This window comes from Somniosus microcephalus, chromosome 34 (genome assembly GCF_052327205.1).
Source record: "Somniosus microcephalus isolate GS21.2 chromosome 34, FLI_Smic_1.0, whole genome shotgun sequence".
Lineage (NCBI taxonomy): Eukaryota > Metazoa > Chordata > Chondrichthyes > Squaliformes > Somniosidae > Somniosus > Somniosus microcephalus.
Window position 1 is genome coordinate 20,577,767 of NC_141020.1, and position 16,960 is coordinate 20,594,726.

General features: G+C 51.5%; 1 protein-coding gene across 3 annotated transcripts in view; it reads right to left on the bottom strand.

Annotated features, from left to right (window-relative positions):
- The window catches only part of LOC147096868 (protein FAM98A-like), a 29,296-nt gene that overhangs the window by 5,646 nt on the left and 6,690 nt on the right, over positions 1–16,960 (bottom strand). For all 3 annotated transcript variants that reach the window (XM_085973569.1, XM_085973568.1, XM_085973567.1), the window contains exons 2-6: positions 15,611–15,759; positions 11,360–11,494; positions 6,992–7,203; positions 5,053–5,133; positions 2,221–2,337 (exon numbers count right to left, since the gene is read on the bottom strand). In XM_085973569.1, the coding sequence (XP_085829695.1) occupies positions 2,221–2,337; positions 5,053–5,133; positions 6,992–7,203; positions 11,360–11,494; positions 15,611–15,759 (694 nt within the window). The remainder of the gene's footprint in view (positions 1–2,220; positions 2,338–5,052; positions 5,134–6,991; positions 7,204–11,359; positions 11,495–15,610; positions 15,760–16,960) is intronic.

Consider the following 16,960-nt stretch of genomic DNA (forward strand, 5'->3'; position numbering starts at 1 on the left):
GAGCACACACCTGTACAGATGTACCGTATATATGTGCATATAGCGCCAGCTGTTTTAGGACCTGCAGGGCAGTGAGCAACGTTCCCGCTAAGGTTTGTGCCTTTTCCTTTTTTTTTTTCCCTCTCTCTCCCACATGGCAGCTATCTCTCACTCTGCCAGCGCATTTCACACTTCATCTAGAGCCATCCTTTGTCTCTTTACCTGTCCTATTACCATCTCGTCTCGTCTTGAATGTCTCTTAATGTCTCCTCACCTCTCCCAGACTTTCCCTTTCGTTCTTTCATCCCCACCCCCATTTCCCAGCCCCCAAACTTGCTTCTTAATCTGTTTCATTTCCTGCTTTTTTCTCTCAGTCCTGACGAAGGGTTTCGACCTGAAACGTTGACTCTATTTTCTCTCCACGGATGTTGCCCTGGCCTGCTGAGTTTTTCCAGCGTTTTCTGTTGTTATTACGTTCCCGCTAAGCTAGGCCGCCGGGCAACGGTCTGGAGGTCCCGCGCAGGCCGCTCACCGGCTTCTACAGGGAAGAAACCGTGCGAGCGCGTAAATCTGAATGGGCCACGCGCCCAGTTAAAGGGACTGCGCACTAAAACAAGATTAGAGACATCATTGGCAGTGAGGAGCAATCATGATGTTCTAAATAAAGAGTTCACGGGGAAAATGGGCTCGTGCCCCGTTTGGCGTGATGGCTTTGCCGGGGCGCTACTTTTAGCGCCCTGAAAAAGTTAGCTACTGGAAGCGCTCCCCCTCCCTCTTGGGGCGCTCCCATTGCATATCGCGACGCTACGTGCAGTAGCACCACACGCGTGTCGGCACATGGCGGCGCGGTACTGCAGGCCTCGCTCCCCTGATTAAAGGGGAGGGGGCCTAGCGCAGCGCACACCGGGACCCTGCTGGACCACCGGGGAGCGGGCTGCCGGAAAAAGAGCCCAACACTCAAGAGGAGCGCCGGGCTGACCGATCGCGACCGGCGCCCCGCAGGAGGAGGCCAGAGGGGGGCAGGTGCTGGCAGGCAGCCCTGAAAAAAAAAAAATGGGCACCCGGCACCTGCCCTTTAATTATCGCCGCCCCAGCCGCAAACACACCCCCCTGACCCTGTTGGACAGAGCGTCCAGCGGGAGGTCAGGGAGCGCGAGCCAAGTTTGCGGGCGGGATGTTGCGCACGGCGATGACGTCATCGCTGGAGGTGCAGCGCCGCCGGGGCACTACCGGCTACCACCATCGCTAACCTCCTGCGAAATAGCGGTGCGTGCCCGGGCACTAGTTGCTTTGTGCCCCATTAGCGCTAACGGGAGGCACAAAGCTTCCGAATTTTTCCCCCTTAATGTTTCAAACACAGATCAACGTCTCTATGGTGATCTAAATAACCAGAGAAAGTGACACAGAAATGATGCAGCCAGTTTTATGTACTTGTTAAAAAAGGAGCAAATGTGCCACAAGTAATATGAGTGATTTGAAATCTAGATTCAATCAATCAATTTTAATCTTGAGGAACACAGGAACAGGAGGAGGCCATTCAGCCCCTCGAACCTGTTCCGCCATTCAATCAGATCATGGCTGCACTGTACCGTAACTCCATCTACCCGCCTTGGTTTTGTAACCCTTAATACCCTTACCCAACAAACATCTATCAATCTCAGTTTTGAAATTTTCAATTGACCCCCCCAGCCTCAACAGCTTTTTGGGGGGGAGAGTTTTCCAGATTTCCACCACCCTTTGTGTGAAGAAGTGCTTCCTGACATCACCCCTGAACGGCCTGGCTCTAATTTTAAGGTTATGCCCCCTTGTTCTGGACTCCCCCCACCAGAGGAAATAGTTTCTCTCGATCTACCCTGTCAAATCCATTAATCATCCTAAACACCTCAATTAGATTGCCCCTGAATCTTCTATACTCAAGGGAATACAAGCCTAGTCTATGCAACCCTTTTAGCCCCTTTTTTCCATAATTTTATGGATCTGATCTTCCTAAATAAGTGCTAGAACCACCATTTTGGAATCAATCCCATCATGCAACAGGTACACCAGTGCTGTAACCCATAATTTGACATAAATAGTTTATAAAAATTGTTAAAAAGGGATTCTATCGCTGTCCAGTGTAGGATAAATATTCCCACGGACTCCTTCCGTTCAATAAACTTGTTCCTAGTCTAGTTTACGGCGGGGAGTTGTTTTAAGGTGGTCTACATTTTCTTCAAGTGAACCCTTCAGGAGACTCCAAACCTGTGCTCTCTCAGACCAGTGGAACGACTGCACCGTCATATCCAGGCGACTGATCAACATCTGCCTGCGGCACTCGTACTCGACGCACATCGCTCGATGTATCTCCTCCAGATGTTCCTGAGGCACAGAATGCAGAGGGTTAGAGGGTAGGAGAGGCACGGGCTGCAATGACGCTCCGGCACGGCAAGAGAGCCCCAGGTGGGCAGAGGAAACGCTTCAAGGACACCCTCAAAAGCCTCCTTGAAAAAAAAGTGCAACATCCCCACCGACACCTGTGAATCCCTGGCCCAAGACCGCGCAAAGTGGAGGAGAAGCATCCGGGAAGGCACCGAACACCTCGAGTCTCTTCGCCGGGATCAGGCGGAAGCCAAGCGTGGGCAGCGCAAGGAGCACACGTCAACCCAAGCACCCCACCCACCCGCCCCTTCAACCACCGTCTGCCCCACCTGTGACACAGACTGTAGGTCCCGTATTGGACGAATCAGTCACCTGAGAACTCATTTTTAATGTGGAAGCAAGTCATCCTCGGATCCCGAGGGACTGCCTAAGAAGAAAGAAATGATGCACTCCCTGCTAATGGAGAAAATATTTGCTTTAAAAAGGAATCACCTTGCTCCACCTTCTCTTATCTTTCAATTGTCACCCGATTGCAGGCTCCGAGAACGTGTCAGATATGTATACGGTCACAGGGATGAAGCTTATGCTTATGGATACATCGTCGCTGGGTCAAAATCCTGGAACTCCCTACCCAACAGCACCTTGGGAGCACCTTCACCCGCACGGACTGCAGTGGTTCAAGAAGGCGGCTCACCACCACCTTCTCGAGGGGGAGAAAATGAGGGACGGGCAATAAATGCCAGCCTCGCCCATATCTTGAGAATGAATTAAAAAAACACAGGCCCAGGCCTCGTCAATGTTAATAAGTCAGGCCCAGTCATTTCACAAGTCCCACTCCCGAGACCCGAGCACAAAATCTAGGCCGACACTCGCAGTGCAGTACTGAGGGAGCGCCGCGCTGTCGGAGGTGTGGCCAATAAATGCCGGCTTTGCCAGCGACGCCCACATCACAAGAATTAAAATAACAGGATGTGAACTACTGAAGACTGAAAGTTGCCATGGCGCCAATTGCCAAGATATGCCGTTATTACTAGGCAGCCTGATGGTGCAGTACCCTCAGCGCACTGCCGTACTACACCATAGGGACTTGGGGCTTCTCTTGAATTAAACCCCGCCCCGCACGCTGACTGGCCAAGTCCAATCTCCGCCGAGCAGTCAGGGCAAGTCCAACACGGCTCCCGCACCAGCTCATGGGCATCTGATGAGTGGCTTTGGCAGGGACCTTGGAATGGGTGCTGTTATAAATCTCATCATCATCAAGAAACTACTCATGAAATAACGCTGGACGGCCAGCTGGTGGCGCCATCCAAGGAGTATAAATACTCGGGCGTCGGCCCCAGCTTTCCAGGGACATTTTGTAAGACAAGGAACGAGTGAAGTACAACTAGACCTCCATGTTCTGAAACAAGTTGATTAAAGCCTTGCTTTATACTCAAACCAAGTGCGTAGTGAGGTTTATTATGTCAGGTGCTGTCCTCTCTCGTTTACCCACCCCCCCCCAACCCAAGTCAAGAAGCAACCGCATTTTCAAATGGAAACACCAGCAACTACCATCGCGGAGGCCCCTCCCTGCTACTAGCTCGAGCCGCCAGAGGCAGGGACCTCAGAGAAGTGAGAAGCTTTACAGTGGGACAATGCGCAGTACGAATGGGTATACTTGGCTATGGGCGTGAAGTGCCGTAACCTAAAGGGCTACGGACCAAGAGCTGGAAAGTGGGATTAGGCTGAATAGCACTTTTTTGGCCGGCACGGACACGATGGGCCGAAATGGCCTCCTTATTGGCCGTAAATTTCTATGATTCTATCTAATTGACAAATGAATTTCAACTTAGATAAGCGTGTGGCATTACATGTTGGCAAGAACAATAAGGAGGTCACAAATTGCTTGGAAAATAAGAATCTAAATGGGATAGAGAAGCAAAGGGATCTCGGAGTACAAATACACAAATCACTAAAAGTTGCGACACAGGTTAATAAGGTCATAACAAAAGCAAACCAAGCACTAGGGTTTATTTCTAGAGGGATAGAATTGAAAAGTAGGGAAGTTATGCTAAACCTGTATCGAACCTTGGTTAGACCACACTTGGAGTACTGCGTGCAGTTCTGGTCGCCATATTATAAAAAGGATATAGTGGCACTGGAGAGGGTGCAGAGAAGATTTACAAGGATGATACCAGAACTGCGAGGGTGTACATATCAGGAAAGGATGAACAGGCTGGGGCTCTTTTCTCTTGGAAAGAGAAGGCTGGTGACCTAATAGAGGTCTTTAAAATTATGAAAAGGTTTTGATAGAGTGGATACAGAGAGAATGTTTCCACTTGTGGGGAAGAGCAAAACTAGAGGCCATCAATATAAGATAGTCACCAAGAAATCCAATAGGGAATTCAGGAGAAACTTCTTTACCCAGAGAGTGGTGAGAATGTGGAACTCGCTACCACAGGGAGTGGTTGAAGCGAATAGTATGGATGCATTTAAGGGGAGGCTGGACAAGCAAATGAGGGAGAAGGAAATAGAGGGTTATGCGGATAGTGTTAGGTGAGGAAAGACGGGAGGAGGCTCGAGTGGAGCATAAACACCCCATGGACTGGGTTGGGCCAAATTGCTTGTTTCTGTGCTGTATATTGTAACTGGGCTGGAAATGGTTGGAGGAATGGCAGTCGCCATATCCGGCTCTTAACTAGAGTGCAGTCAATGCAGACGGTATTGTATCGCTACCCATTGGCTAGGCTCCAGAGTCCTGCTCAGCAAAGGTTTACCCACTCCGCTCTGCGGCAATCCGGAACAAGCGGCCTGGATCTGAAATACAAACACATTAAACAGGCGAGTTTCAGGTGACAGAGGAGGAGCCATTCACCCGCACCCAGCTTTAATGCAAGACACTCCCAAACAAAGTGGTGGCTCATGCCATCCAGGCACTCCACTTGCCTGGATGAGTGCAGCGCCAACAACACTCAAGAAGCTCGACACCATCCAGAACAAAGCAGCCCGCTTGATGGGCACCCCATCCACCACCTTAAACATTCACTCCCTCCACCACCGGCGCACCGTGGCTGCAGTGTGTACCATCTACAAGCTGCACTGCAATAACTTGCCAAGGCTTCTTCGGCAGCACCTCCCAAACCCGCGAACTCTACCATCTAGAAGGACAAGGGCAGCAGGTGCATGGGAACACCACCACCTCCAAGTCACACACCATCCTGACTTGGAAATATATCGGCCATTCCTTCATCGTCGCTGGGTCAAAATCCTGGAACTCCCTCCCTAACAGCACTGTGGGAGTACCTTCACCACACAGACTGCAGCGGTTCAAGAAGGTGGCTCACCACCACCTTCTCAAGGGCAACTAGGGATGGGCAATAAATGCTGGCCTTGCCAGCGACGCCCACATCTCAGGAACGAATAAAAAATATGTAAAGTGTGTGCTCAGGTACATATGTTCACGTGTGTGTGTGTGTGTGTGTACATGCACCTGTCTCTACGCACGTGCAAGTTGTGAAGACAGATTTATAAGGAAGTGCGCACAGGCTGCAAGTTACAGAGGTTACACCTTTAACTCTCCGCTCTGAGGCAACCTGTTCTCCCTGGTTATGTATTTAAGCAAAGGCCGTGACTGCTGCCAGTGGAATACAGCAGTAGCCCATGCGCAGTTCCAGGGGTTTTTTTTGGTAGTTCCCGACGGACTTCACAGATTGGTGAGAGAGAAAGGGGGGGGGCGTGGTGGTGGGGAAAAGAGATCGCTGCCGCTGAACGGAGCCGAGGGAGAAAGTTAACATTTATGAGCTGCCGAACGGAGCCGAAAAGAAAGTTAAAATAAAAATTTGAATCTGTGTTTCTGTCGGTTTATGACAGTTAATAGTTACGCGCAAAATACTTCTGCACAGCTTCTGGTTCATTGGCAGCATTCACTCTGTTAAGCAAAACACTTTGGGGGGGGGGGGGGGAAATTCGGTTGCTTGGCGCCAACGGGGCGCAAAACAACTAGCGCCCGGGCGCAGCGCCGCCAACGCCTCCCGCGAAATTCAGCAACCGTTAACGTCCCGCCGCTAGCAATTACGTCATCGCCGTGCGCAGCGCCCCGCTCGCGATCTTCGGTAGTGCCCCCCGACTTACCGCCGGACGCTATGTCCGACAGGGTCGGGGGGGGGGGGGGGGCCTACCTGCGGCCAGGGCGGCGCTAATTAAAGGCAAGGTGCCGGGCGGCCATTTTTTGTTGCTGGCCGCCTGCCAGCACCTGCCCTCCCCCGTTGCCGTCCCCAGCCTCCCCTTCATAGAAACATAGAAGATAGGAGCAGGAATAGGCCATTCGGCCCCTCGAGCCTGCTCCGCCATTCAATGCGATCATGGCTGATCAGCCACCCCGCGGTGTGCCGGCTGCGCTCTTTTGCCGGCACTCCCGATCCCTGGAGGCCCAGCTGGGCCCCGGGTCGCGCTGCGCAAGGACCCTCCCCTTTAAGAAGGGGAGGAAGGCCTGCAGTACCGTGGCGCGACGTGCTCTCTGGGTAACCCGCGAACCACAAACAACATACGCAGATGGGGCTGAAAACCACGGATCGAGCGACAATTCCACATAAAACGCTAAATGATCGTTTCTCTCAATTTAGTTGCGAAGGTTTCGGCCGTTCCCCCCTCCTCCACCCCCCCCCGGCCTCCTTACTTTTGTTTCCAGGTCGGTGAAGAGTTGCGGCACCGGGACGTCTCGGGTGGGCTCAGCTATGCCCAGCGCTTGGCACAGAGCCTGCAGTTCGCCGAAGACTTGGTCGTGGTCGTTGCCGCTGCCGCCATCGCTCCTCGGCACTTGACGTTGTGCCAGCGAGGATTGCCTGGCATGTAGGACCCTGGCCGCCTGCAGCTCAGAGCCCAGGAAAACTGAAGCCAAAGTCAGAGGAACACCAGTCAGTTGGCACCCCGCAGCACACAGATACCCACCAGCTGGCAACGCTCGAGTTACTCTACTCATTACACCGCCCCAGGGGATTAACGGGACAGTGGCAGCGTGGTTACGAAATTGGCTAAGGGACAGAAAGCGGAGAGTAATTGTGAACGGTTGTTTTTCAGACTGGAGGGAGGTACACAGTGGTGTCCCCCTAGGGTCGGTATTAGGACCGCTGCTCTTTGTAATAGAAACACAGAAAAATAGGAGCAGGAGTAGACCATTCGGCCCTTCGAGCCTGCTCCGCCATTCAATATGATCATGGCTGATCCTCTATCTCAATACCATATTCCCGCTCTCTCCCCATACCCCTTGATGCCTTTCTCTCTCCTTCTTAAATATATTCAGTGACTTGGCCTCCACAGCCTTCTGTGGTAGAGAATTCCGCAGGTTCACCACCCACTGAGTGAAGAAATTTCCCCTCATCTCAGTCCTAAATGTTAATATGTATTAATGACCTGGACTTCAGTATCCAGGGCATAATTTTCCAAAGTTTGCGGATGACACGAAACGCGGAAATGTAGTGAACAGTGGAGGAGGATAGTAGCAGGCCTCAGGAGGACGTAGAGACTGGTGAAATGGGCAGACATGTGGCAGATGGAGTTTAACGCAGGGAAACGTAAAGTGATGCATTTTGGTAGGAAGAATGAGGAGAGGCAATATAAACTAAATGGTCCAGTTTTAAAGGGGGTGCAGGAACAGAGAGAGCTGGGGGTGTACGTACACAATCTTTGAAGGTGGAAGGACAAGTTGATAACGTTTTTTTTTAAAAATGCGCACGGGATCCGTGGCTTTATTAAGAGAGGCAAAGAGTACAAAAGCAAGGAAGTTATGCTGAACCTTTATGAATCACTGGTTAGGCCTCAGCTGGAGTATTGTGTCCAATTCTGGGCACCGCACTTTAGGAAGGATGGCAAGGCCTTGGAGAGGGTGCAGAGGAGATTGACCAGAATGGTACCAGGGATGAGGGACTTCAGTTATGTGGAGAGACTGGAGAAGCTGGGATTGTTCTCCTTGGAGCAGAGAAGGTTAAGGGGAGGTTTAATAGGTGTTCAAAATTACAAGGGGTTTTGATAAGAGTAAATGAGGAGAGACTGTTTCCACTGGCAAGAGATCGGTAACCAGAGGACACAGATTTAAGGTCATTGGCAAGAGATGAGGAGAATTTTTTTAATTTTTTTTTTTATAAACGCAGCGAGTTGTTGTGATCTGGAATGCGCTGCCTGAAAGGGCGGTGGAAGCAGATTCAATAGTAACTTTGAAACAGAGATACTTGAAAAGGAAAAATTTGCAAGGTTATGGGGAAAGGGCAGTGGGACTAATTGGAGAGCTCTTTCAAAGAGCCGGCACAGGCACGATGGGCCGAATGGCCTCTTTCTGTGCTGTATCACTCTATAAGATTCACTGTCTGTTATAAATCGCAACTTCTACAAGTACTACTGAACGGCCAGCTGAGGGCGCCGCCCGAGGAGTATAAATACTCGGGCGTGGGCCCACCTTGGCCAGAGACAGTCTGGAAACAGGAAGCTAGTGACTACTAACTAGACCTCCATGTTTTGTTACAAGTCGATTAAAGCCTTGCTTTATGTACACCCAAGTGCGTAGTGAGTCTTTATTACATCACTGTCCCTATTCCTTCAGCAGAGGTACACTTGGATACTCAGGTTTAAAATCTAAAACAATGCGTGGCAGAGGGCAAAATAATTAGTGCCGGATACCTTCACTCCTGAACAAGGTTTTATACGCTAAGTAAGAAATGAAAGACTTGCATTTCTATAGCACCTTTCACGATCACCAGATGTCCCAAAGCGCTTTACAGCCAATGAAGCACTTTCTGAAGTGTAGTCACTGTTGTAATGTAGGAAACGCAGCAGCCAATTTGCGCACAGCAAGCTCCCACAAACAGCAATGTGACAATAACCAGATAATCTGTTTTTTTAGTCATGTTGGTGGAGGGATAAATATTGGCCCAGGACACCGGGGAGACCTGCTCTTCTTCGAACTAGTGCCGTGGGATCTTTTACATACACCCAAGAGAGCAGGCGGGGCCCTCGGTTTAACGTCTCATCTGAAAGACGGCGCCTCCGACAGTGCAGCACTCCCTCAGCACTGGCACTGGGAGTGTCGGCATGGATTTTGTGCTCGAGTTTCTGGAGTGGGGACTCGAACCCACAACCATTCTGACTCAGAGGCGAGGGCGCTGCCCACCGAGCCTTTGCACTTGAAAAGTACGAGTGTGAAAGGATATGGAGAAAGGGAGGGGAAATGGCGTTGAGGGAGTTAAAGAGCTAGCGCAGGCACAATGGGATGAATGGCCTCGCGCTGCGCTGTAACGTCGATGATTCTACCGGTGAGCCTCGTTTAAAAAAAAAAAGGAGCAGCGTTTACTAATCTGATTAGAAATCTGGAAATATCCAGGAACAGACTGCTTCTTCGCTCAACCTACTTCTCATCGGCAACCTGTTCCGCCCCCAAAGTACAAGGTTCTCCCACTGACAGTAACCTAGCAACAGCAACAGATTCTGCTCAGAAACAGAGCTTGCAATGGCACGATACAGTCAAGAGGCGGCACAAGGTGGTGAAGACAGTTAAATGAGGAGAGCAGCCCCACGGCCAACATCAGGCAATCGATTGGGACAAGGTTCCGAATCAGAGGGAGCGAGGTGCCTCATAGGCAGAGCTGGGTTTGTTTTGGAAGAACGCGATGCGTCAGAACTGGCTAAATTTAAATCCAAAAAATGAGCAGGCCGGGCTCCCGAATCCGCGCGAGATCACAGGCCTGTAAACGCCTCACGATCAAACACGCACTCAAATCTGCCCACGGTAGTGAGGATTACCAGCCAGTACTTTCCATCAGTAACCGCGCTGGCGCACCCACCACGGTAACCGCGCGCACTCACCCCCCACGGTAACCGCACGCACTCCCCACGGTAACCGCGTGCACTCATCCACCATGGTAACCATGCGCACTCCCCCCCCCTCCACGGTAACCGCGTGCACTCCCCCCCCCCCCCCACGGTAACCGCGCGCACTCACCTCCCATGGTAACTGCGCGCACTCTCCCCCATGGTAACCGCACGCACCCCCCACGGTAACCGCACGCACTCCATGGTACCCGCACGCACTCTCCCCCATGGTAACCGCACGCACCCCCCACGGTAACCACGTGCACTCCCCCCCCCACCACGGTAACCGCGCGCACTCACCCCCCATGGTAACTGCGCGCACTCACCCCCCATGGTAACTGCGTGCACTCTCCCCCATGGTAACCGCACGCACCCCCCACGGTAACCGCACGCACTCCCCATGGTACCCGCACGCACTCCCCCCCCCCCCAAACGGTAACCGCACACACTCTCCCCCATGGTAACCGCATGCACCCCCCACGGTAACCACACGCACTCTCCCCCCATGGTAGCCACACGCACCCCCCATGGTAACCACACGCAACCCCCACGGTAACCGCGCGCACTCACCTCCATGGTACCTGCACGCGCGCACGCTCCCCCCCATGGTAACTGCGCGCACGCTCCCCCCCCACGGTAACCGCGTGCACACCCCCCACGGTAACCGCACGCACTCACCCCCCACGGTAACCGCGCGCACTCCCTCCCCACGGTAACCGCACGCACCCCCCACGGTAACCGCGTGCACACACCCTCCCCACGGTAACCGCACGCACTCACCCCCATGGTAACCGCACGCACGCTCACCCCCCACGGTAACTGCACGCACTCCCCCCGCCACGGTAACCGCACGCACCCCCCACGGTAACCGCGTGCACACACCCTCCCCACGGTAACCACACGCACTCACCCCCATGGTAACCGCACGCACTCACTCCCCATGGTAACCGTGCGCACGCTCCCCCCCCCACGGTAACCGCATGCATTCACCCCCCCACGGTAACCGCGCACACTCAACCCCCATGGTAACCGCGCGCATGCTCCCCGCCCCCCAACGGTAACCCGTTACACTGTGGTGTAGAGTCAAGTTACTAAGCTGCTCGAGTTAATTGCTCCCCTGGGTGTGCAGCACAACACAGTGAGTCTCTCGGTGATGGACAGTCCCCGAGGTGTCGCTGGTACTCACACAGCAGCTGCAGGCAGCTCTCTTTACTGTTCAGCCTGGAGGTCACGTTTCCTGTGGTGAGAGACGTATAGGGACACTGCAGCTCACTGACCAGCCCACTGACCTCCAGCTGGAAGGTTTCCGACTCTTCAGGACCTACAAAACGGAGACAGAACCCGTTACTAAACCAGATCGGATCTACAAAAGGCCATTCGGCCCATACAGCCAGTGCCTTGCTCAGGACACAAGTTAATCGGCAACCAGTCATTTAATCTTCTTAGTGAGAATTGGGTGTCAATACTCCCTGATCCCCAAAGATCAGTCAAAGCTCCAGGCCATTCACCTCTCGATAGCACCGCACCTGTCCCCATAACCTTCAGTCCTGTTCCTCACCAGGTATTTATCCAACAACAACTTGTATTTATATAGCGCCTTTAACGTAGTAAAATGTCCCAAGGCGCTTCACAGGAGCGATTATCAGGCAAAATCTGACACGCAACCACATAAGGAGATATTAGGGCAGGTGACCAAAAGCTTGGTCAAAGAGGTCGGTTTTAAGGAGCGTCTTAAAGGAGGAGAGAGAGGCGGAGAGGTTTAGGGAGGGAATTCCAGAGCTTTGGGCCCAGGCACGGCCACCAATGGTGGGGCGATTAAAAAATCAGGGTGCACAAGAGGCCAGAATTGGAGGAGCGCAGAGATCTCGGAGGGTTGCAGGGCTGGAGGAGGTTACAGAGATAGGGAGGGGGGGCGAGGCCGTGGAGGGATTTCAACACAAGGATGAGAATTTTAAAATCCAGCTCTTTTTTTTTTTTTTAAATGGGGAAACTGTCCATCCTGTCTCTCAGGAACATCCCAAAATGCTTCACGTACAATTAATTACTTTTGAAGTCTAGTCGTCGTCGTTGTTGTGCAGGCAAATCGGATAGCCATGTTTGTGCACAGCAAGATCCCATGTACCATAGACTGGCAATACCTTGACGGCACTGCAGGAGCCAGTCTCTCAGCACTGGGTCAGGCACCTTATTTAGACTGCGGCTGTATCTAACTGCGCTGTGCCTGGCCCAGCAGTGCTGAATGACGCCAAGTGCCCGAAAGCGAAACCACACTCAATTCCTCGCCACTAAATCTCTTCATTGCACAAAAAATAAAGTTGCTGCTGCGAGTGTCGGCCTTTTCCCCCCCCCCAGTGAAGCTGGCAGATTCGGACACAACTCCCATTGGGGAGCTATCCCCAGCTGACTCGCCTCCAGACCCACACTATAACGGACCAAGGTTTCACCCTGGGTTTTGCCAGGAGCACCCCCCCCCCCCCCAGCTCTCCCTCAGAAGTCGGCATTTATTGCCATCCCAGTCTGCCCTCGAGTGTCTTGCTGGGTCACTTCAGAGGGGCAGTTACGAGTCAACCACATTGGCCTTTATTTCAAAGGGGTTGGAGTATAAAAGTAAGGAAGTCCTGCTACAACTGTACAGGGTATTGGTGAGACCACACCTGGAGTACTGCGTACAGTTTTGGTCTCCTTATTTAAGGAAGGATATACAGGAAACTCACTTTTAACCGGCACCTAAATATCTGGAAATCTCTCAACCGGCAAAATTCAGGAGTAGGTTCAGGTAAGTTTTACTATATATTAGTGGCCGTGTAACCGGGGTTCCTGGATCTGTGGCCGTGTAACCGCGGTTCCTGCACCTGTGGCCGTGCAACCGGGACTCCTGCACCTGTGGCCGTGCAACAGGGACTCCTGGATCTGTGGCCGTGTAACCGGGGCTCCTGCACCTGTGGCCGTTTAACTGGGACTCCTGCACAAGTGCCGTGTAACCGGGGCTCCTGCACCTTGTGGCCGTGTACGGGGCTCTCGTACCTTGTTAAGTATACCTCTCTGTAATCTGGACTTTTTGATCAACCGGCACCACGCCGGTCCCGTTGGTGCCGGATAAAAAAAAAAGTGTTTCCTGTGCTTGCATTGGAGGCAGTTCAGAGATGATTCACGAGGTTAATTCCTGAGATGAGGGGGTTGACTTATGAGGAAAGGTTGAGCAGGTTGGGCCTATACTCATTGGAGTTTAGAAGAATAAGAGGTGATCTTATTGAAACATATAAGATACTGAGGGGGCTCGACAAGGTAGATGCAGAGAGGATGTTTCCCCTCGTGGGGAAATCTAGAACTCGGGGACATAGTTTCAGAATAAAGGGTCGCCCTTTTAGAACTGAGATGAGGAGGAATTTCTTCTCTCAGAGGGTCATAAATCTATGGAATTCTCTGCCCCAGAGAGCTGTGGAGGCTGGGTCATTAAATACATTTAAGGTGGAGATAGACAGATTTTTACAAGATAAGGGAGTGAAGGGTTATGGGGAGCGGGCGGGGAAGTGGCTTTGAGCCCAAGATCAGCCATGATCTTATTGAATGGCGGAGCAGGCTCGAGGGGCCAAGGGGCCTATTCCTGCTCCTATTTCTTGTGTGGGACTGGAGTCACGTGCAGGCCCAGACCGGGAAAGGACGGCGGGTTTCCTTCCCTAAAAAGGACATTGCAACAACAACAACAACTTGCATTTATATAGCGCCTTTAACGTTCCAAGGTGCTTCACAGGAGCGTGCTCAGACAAAATTTGACAGTGAGCCACAGAAGGAGATATTAGGACAGGTGACCAAAAGCTTGGTCAAAGAGGTAGGTTTTAAGGAGCGTCTTAAAAAATAGAAAGACTTGCATTTCTATAGCGCCTTTCACGACCACCGGATGTCCCAAAGTGCTTTACAGCCAATGAAGTACTTCTGGCGTGTAGTCACTGTTGTAATGTAGGAGAAGTAGCGAGGTGGAGAGGTTTAGGGAGGGAATTCCAGAGCTTAGGGCCCAGGCAGCTGAAGGCACGGCCGCCAATGATGGAGCGATTAAAATCGGGGGATGCGCAAGAGGTCAGAATCGGAGGAGCGTGTCGGGATTTTTATGACAGTCCCACAGCCACTTTAACTGCAACCATACGGACATATGAATTAGGAGCAGGAGTCGGCCACTCGGCCCCTCGAGCCTGCTCCGCCAGTCAATAAGATCATGGCCGATCTGATTACTCCACATTCCCGCCTACCTCCGATAACCTTTCACCCCCTTGCTCACCAAGAATCTATCTACCTCTGCCTTAAAAATTTCCAAAGACTCTGCTTCCTCTGAGGAAGAGAGTACTAAAGACTCACGACCGTCTATGAGAAAAAAATTCTCCTCATCTCTGTCTTAAATGGGTGACCCCTTATTTTTAAACAGTGACCCCTAGTTCTAGATTCTCATTGGGCCAGAAATTCAGGTCCCCACGGGTGAGTACACGCTGGGTACTCATGCGTAGGGCCAACGAAAGTGGCGGTTTCATGCATGCACTGCACATTAAATAAATTTAAAACGGATATAGACAGTTTCCTAGCTGATAAGGGAATTAGGGGTTACGGGGAGCGGGCAGGGAAGTGGACGTGAGTCTAGGTTCGGATCAGCCATGATCCTATTGAATGGCGGAGCAGGCCCGAGGGGCCGTATGGCCTACTCCTGCTCCTACTTCTTATGTTCTTATGCACTGGAAACCGGAAATTCCGTTCCCTTGAAGGAAGGGGTTGACAGGTCAAACGCATGCGCCGGAGAGGCAGCGCGTACGCCTGGAACTTCCGTTTTTTTTGGGGGGTTTCTCCGGGAGGGTAAGTCTCCAGGAGCTGCACGTTTAAAAAGCAGTCGCAAGGCCTGCTTTTAACAAGGTAAGCGGTGAATTAAGTAAAATTAAAACATTTTTTCCACAGGTTTATTATTTTTAAATACTTTAAAGAAAGGTAAGTTTATTTTTAGCCCTGTTAGAAACTGTAATTAATTTTTTCAAAAATTTAAATTATTGTTTAAAATAGTTATTTTATGTAATTTATAGTTATTTTAAAAATGTGATGTTCTTTTTAAAATTTATTTGAAGTTTTAGTTATGTTTTGGGGCCGATCTCTATTCATAGATTTGACAGCTCTTCCCGTCAAGTCTATGAATAGAGATTCCCTGCTACGATTGGCTCTCCATGGCCCACGTGATCCCAGGGGACACATCGAACTAATTGCGCCCCTGGGATACGCAAGCACTGCGCGCCGGCAGCTGGAGGAGGCCCAGGATCGGAATCCCACGCGGGCCCCACAGCTCAACGGCCGGCGCGCAAGGTAAGTGCAGGTCGGGGGGCTTACACCCGCGGGAAGCCCCCGACCCGAATTTCTGGGCCAATTTTTTTTTTAATTTCCAGATTTTGATTTCGTTCCAACGTCTCACCTGCTGTCGTGGTGACGCATTCCTCCACCAGGCTCACGGCTTTCAGTTCAGACACCAGCCAGGAACACAACGCGGTGAAATGCGGACAGCACGGCCCCTCTTCCACTGCCTGCGAGAGTGCATCCTCTTCCACGAGCTGTCCCGTGTACCTGAAACAGTGAGGAAGGGCAAAGCTCAACTAAGACACCAGCTTGTGCGGACCCCGCCAGGATTTCTCCTCATCGTTTCAATAAATACTTGCATTCTATTTCGAACCTAGAATGAGAGAATGATCCAGCACAGAAGGAGGCCATTCGGCCCATCCTGCCTGTGCCGGCTCCTTGATAGAGCTCTCCAATTAATCCCACTCTCCGGCTCGTTCCCCGTAGCCCTGTAAATTTTTTGCCTTCAAGTATTTATCCAATTCTCTTTTGGAAGTTATTATTGAATATGCTTCCACCGCCCTTTCAGGCAGCGCGTTCCAGATCACAACAACTCGCTGCGTAAAACAAAAGCTTTCTCGTGTTGTTTCTGGTTCTTTTGCCAATCACCTGAAATCTGTGTCCTCTGGTTATCGCCCCTTCTGCCTTATTCACTAACAAAGCCATCCATGATTTTGAACACCTCTATTAAATCTCCTCTTAACCTTCTCTCTTCTCATTGACCTGGTCTGAGGACACTACAGCCAAGGAGTGGTACGAGCGTCGCATGCACCAAGTTAGGGTTTCCTAAGGAGGCTGAAGGGATGTAACCTGTCACCCCTGATCCTCTCTAACTTTTACCGCTGCACAATAGAGAGCATCCTGACGAACTGTATCACAGTATGGTGTGGCAGCTGTAGCTACTATGACCGGAAAGCCCTGCAGCAAGTAGTCAAAACTGCCCAACGCATTACCGGCACCCGGCTACCAACCATAGAGCACATATACCAGAAACGCTGTTTACAGAGGTCACGGTCCATCATCAAAGACCCTACCCACCCCAGCCACAGTCTGTTCGCCCTCCTGCCATCTGGGAGACGCTACAGATGCATTCGCACCTGTACGACCAGATTTAGGAACAGCTTCTTTCCCAGGGCTGTCATCCTACTGAACTCCACAAATAAACTCTAAAGCCTGCACATCTGCCAATGCACTTTATTATGGTTATGTTAATGTATTACAAGCCAAATGAATGTTGAATGTTTAAATGTCTTAATCTAAATGTACACTCTCGGGAGCCGCAAGCCTACATTTCGTTGTACAGGTAGACTACCCTTTATCCGAACTTCCGAAAACCGAAACCCTCTAAAAACCGAAGGTTTTTTCGTTCAGCGTAAGTCATGCGCACGACCCCCCGCGGACCCCCGCCGACCCCCCCGGCGGCCCCGAC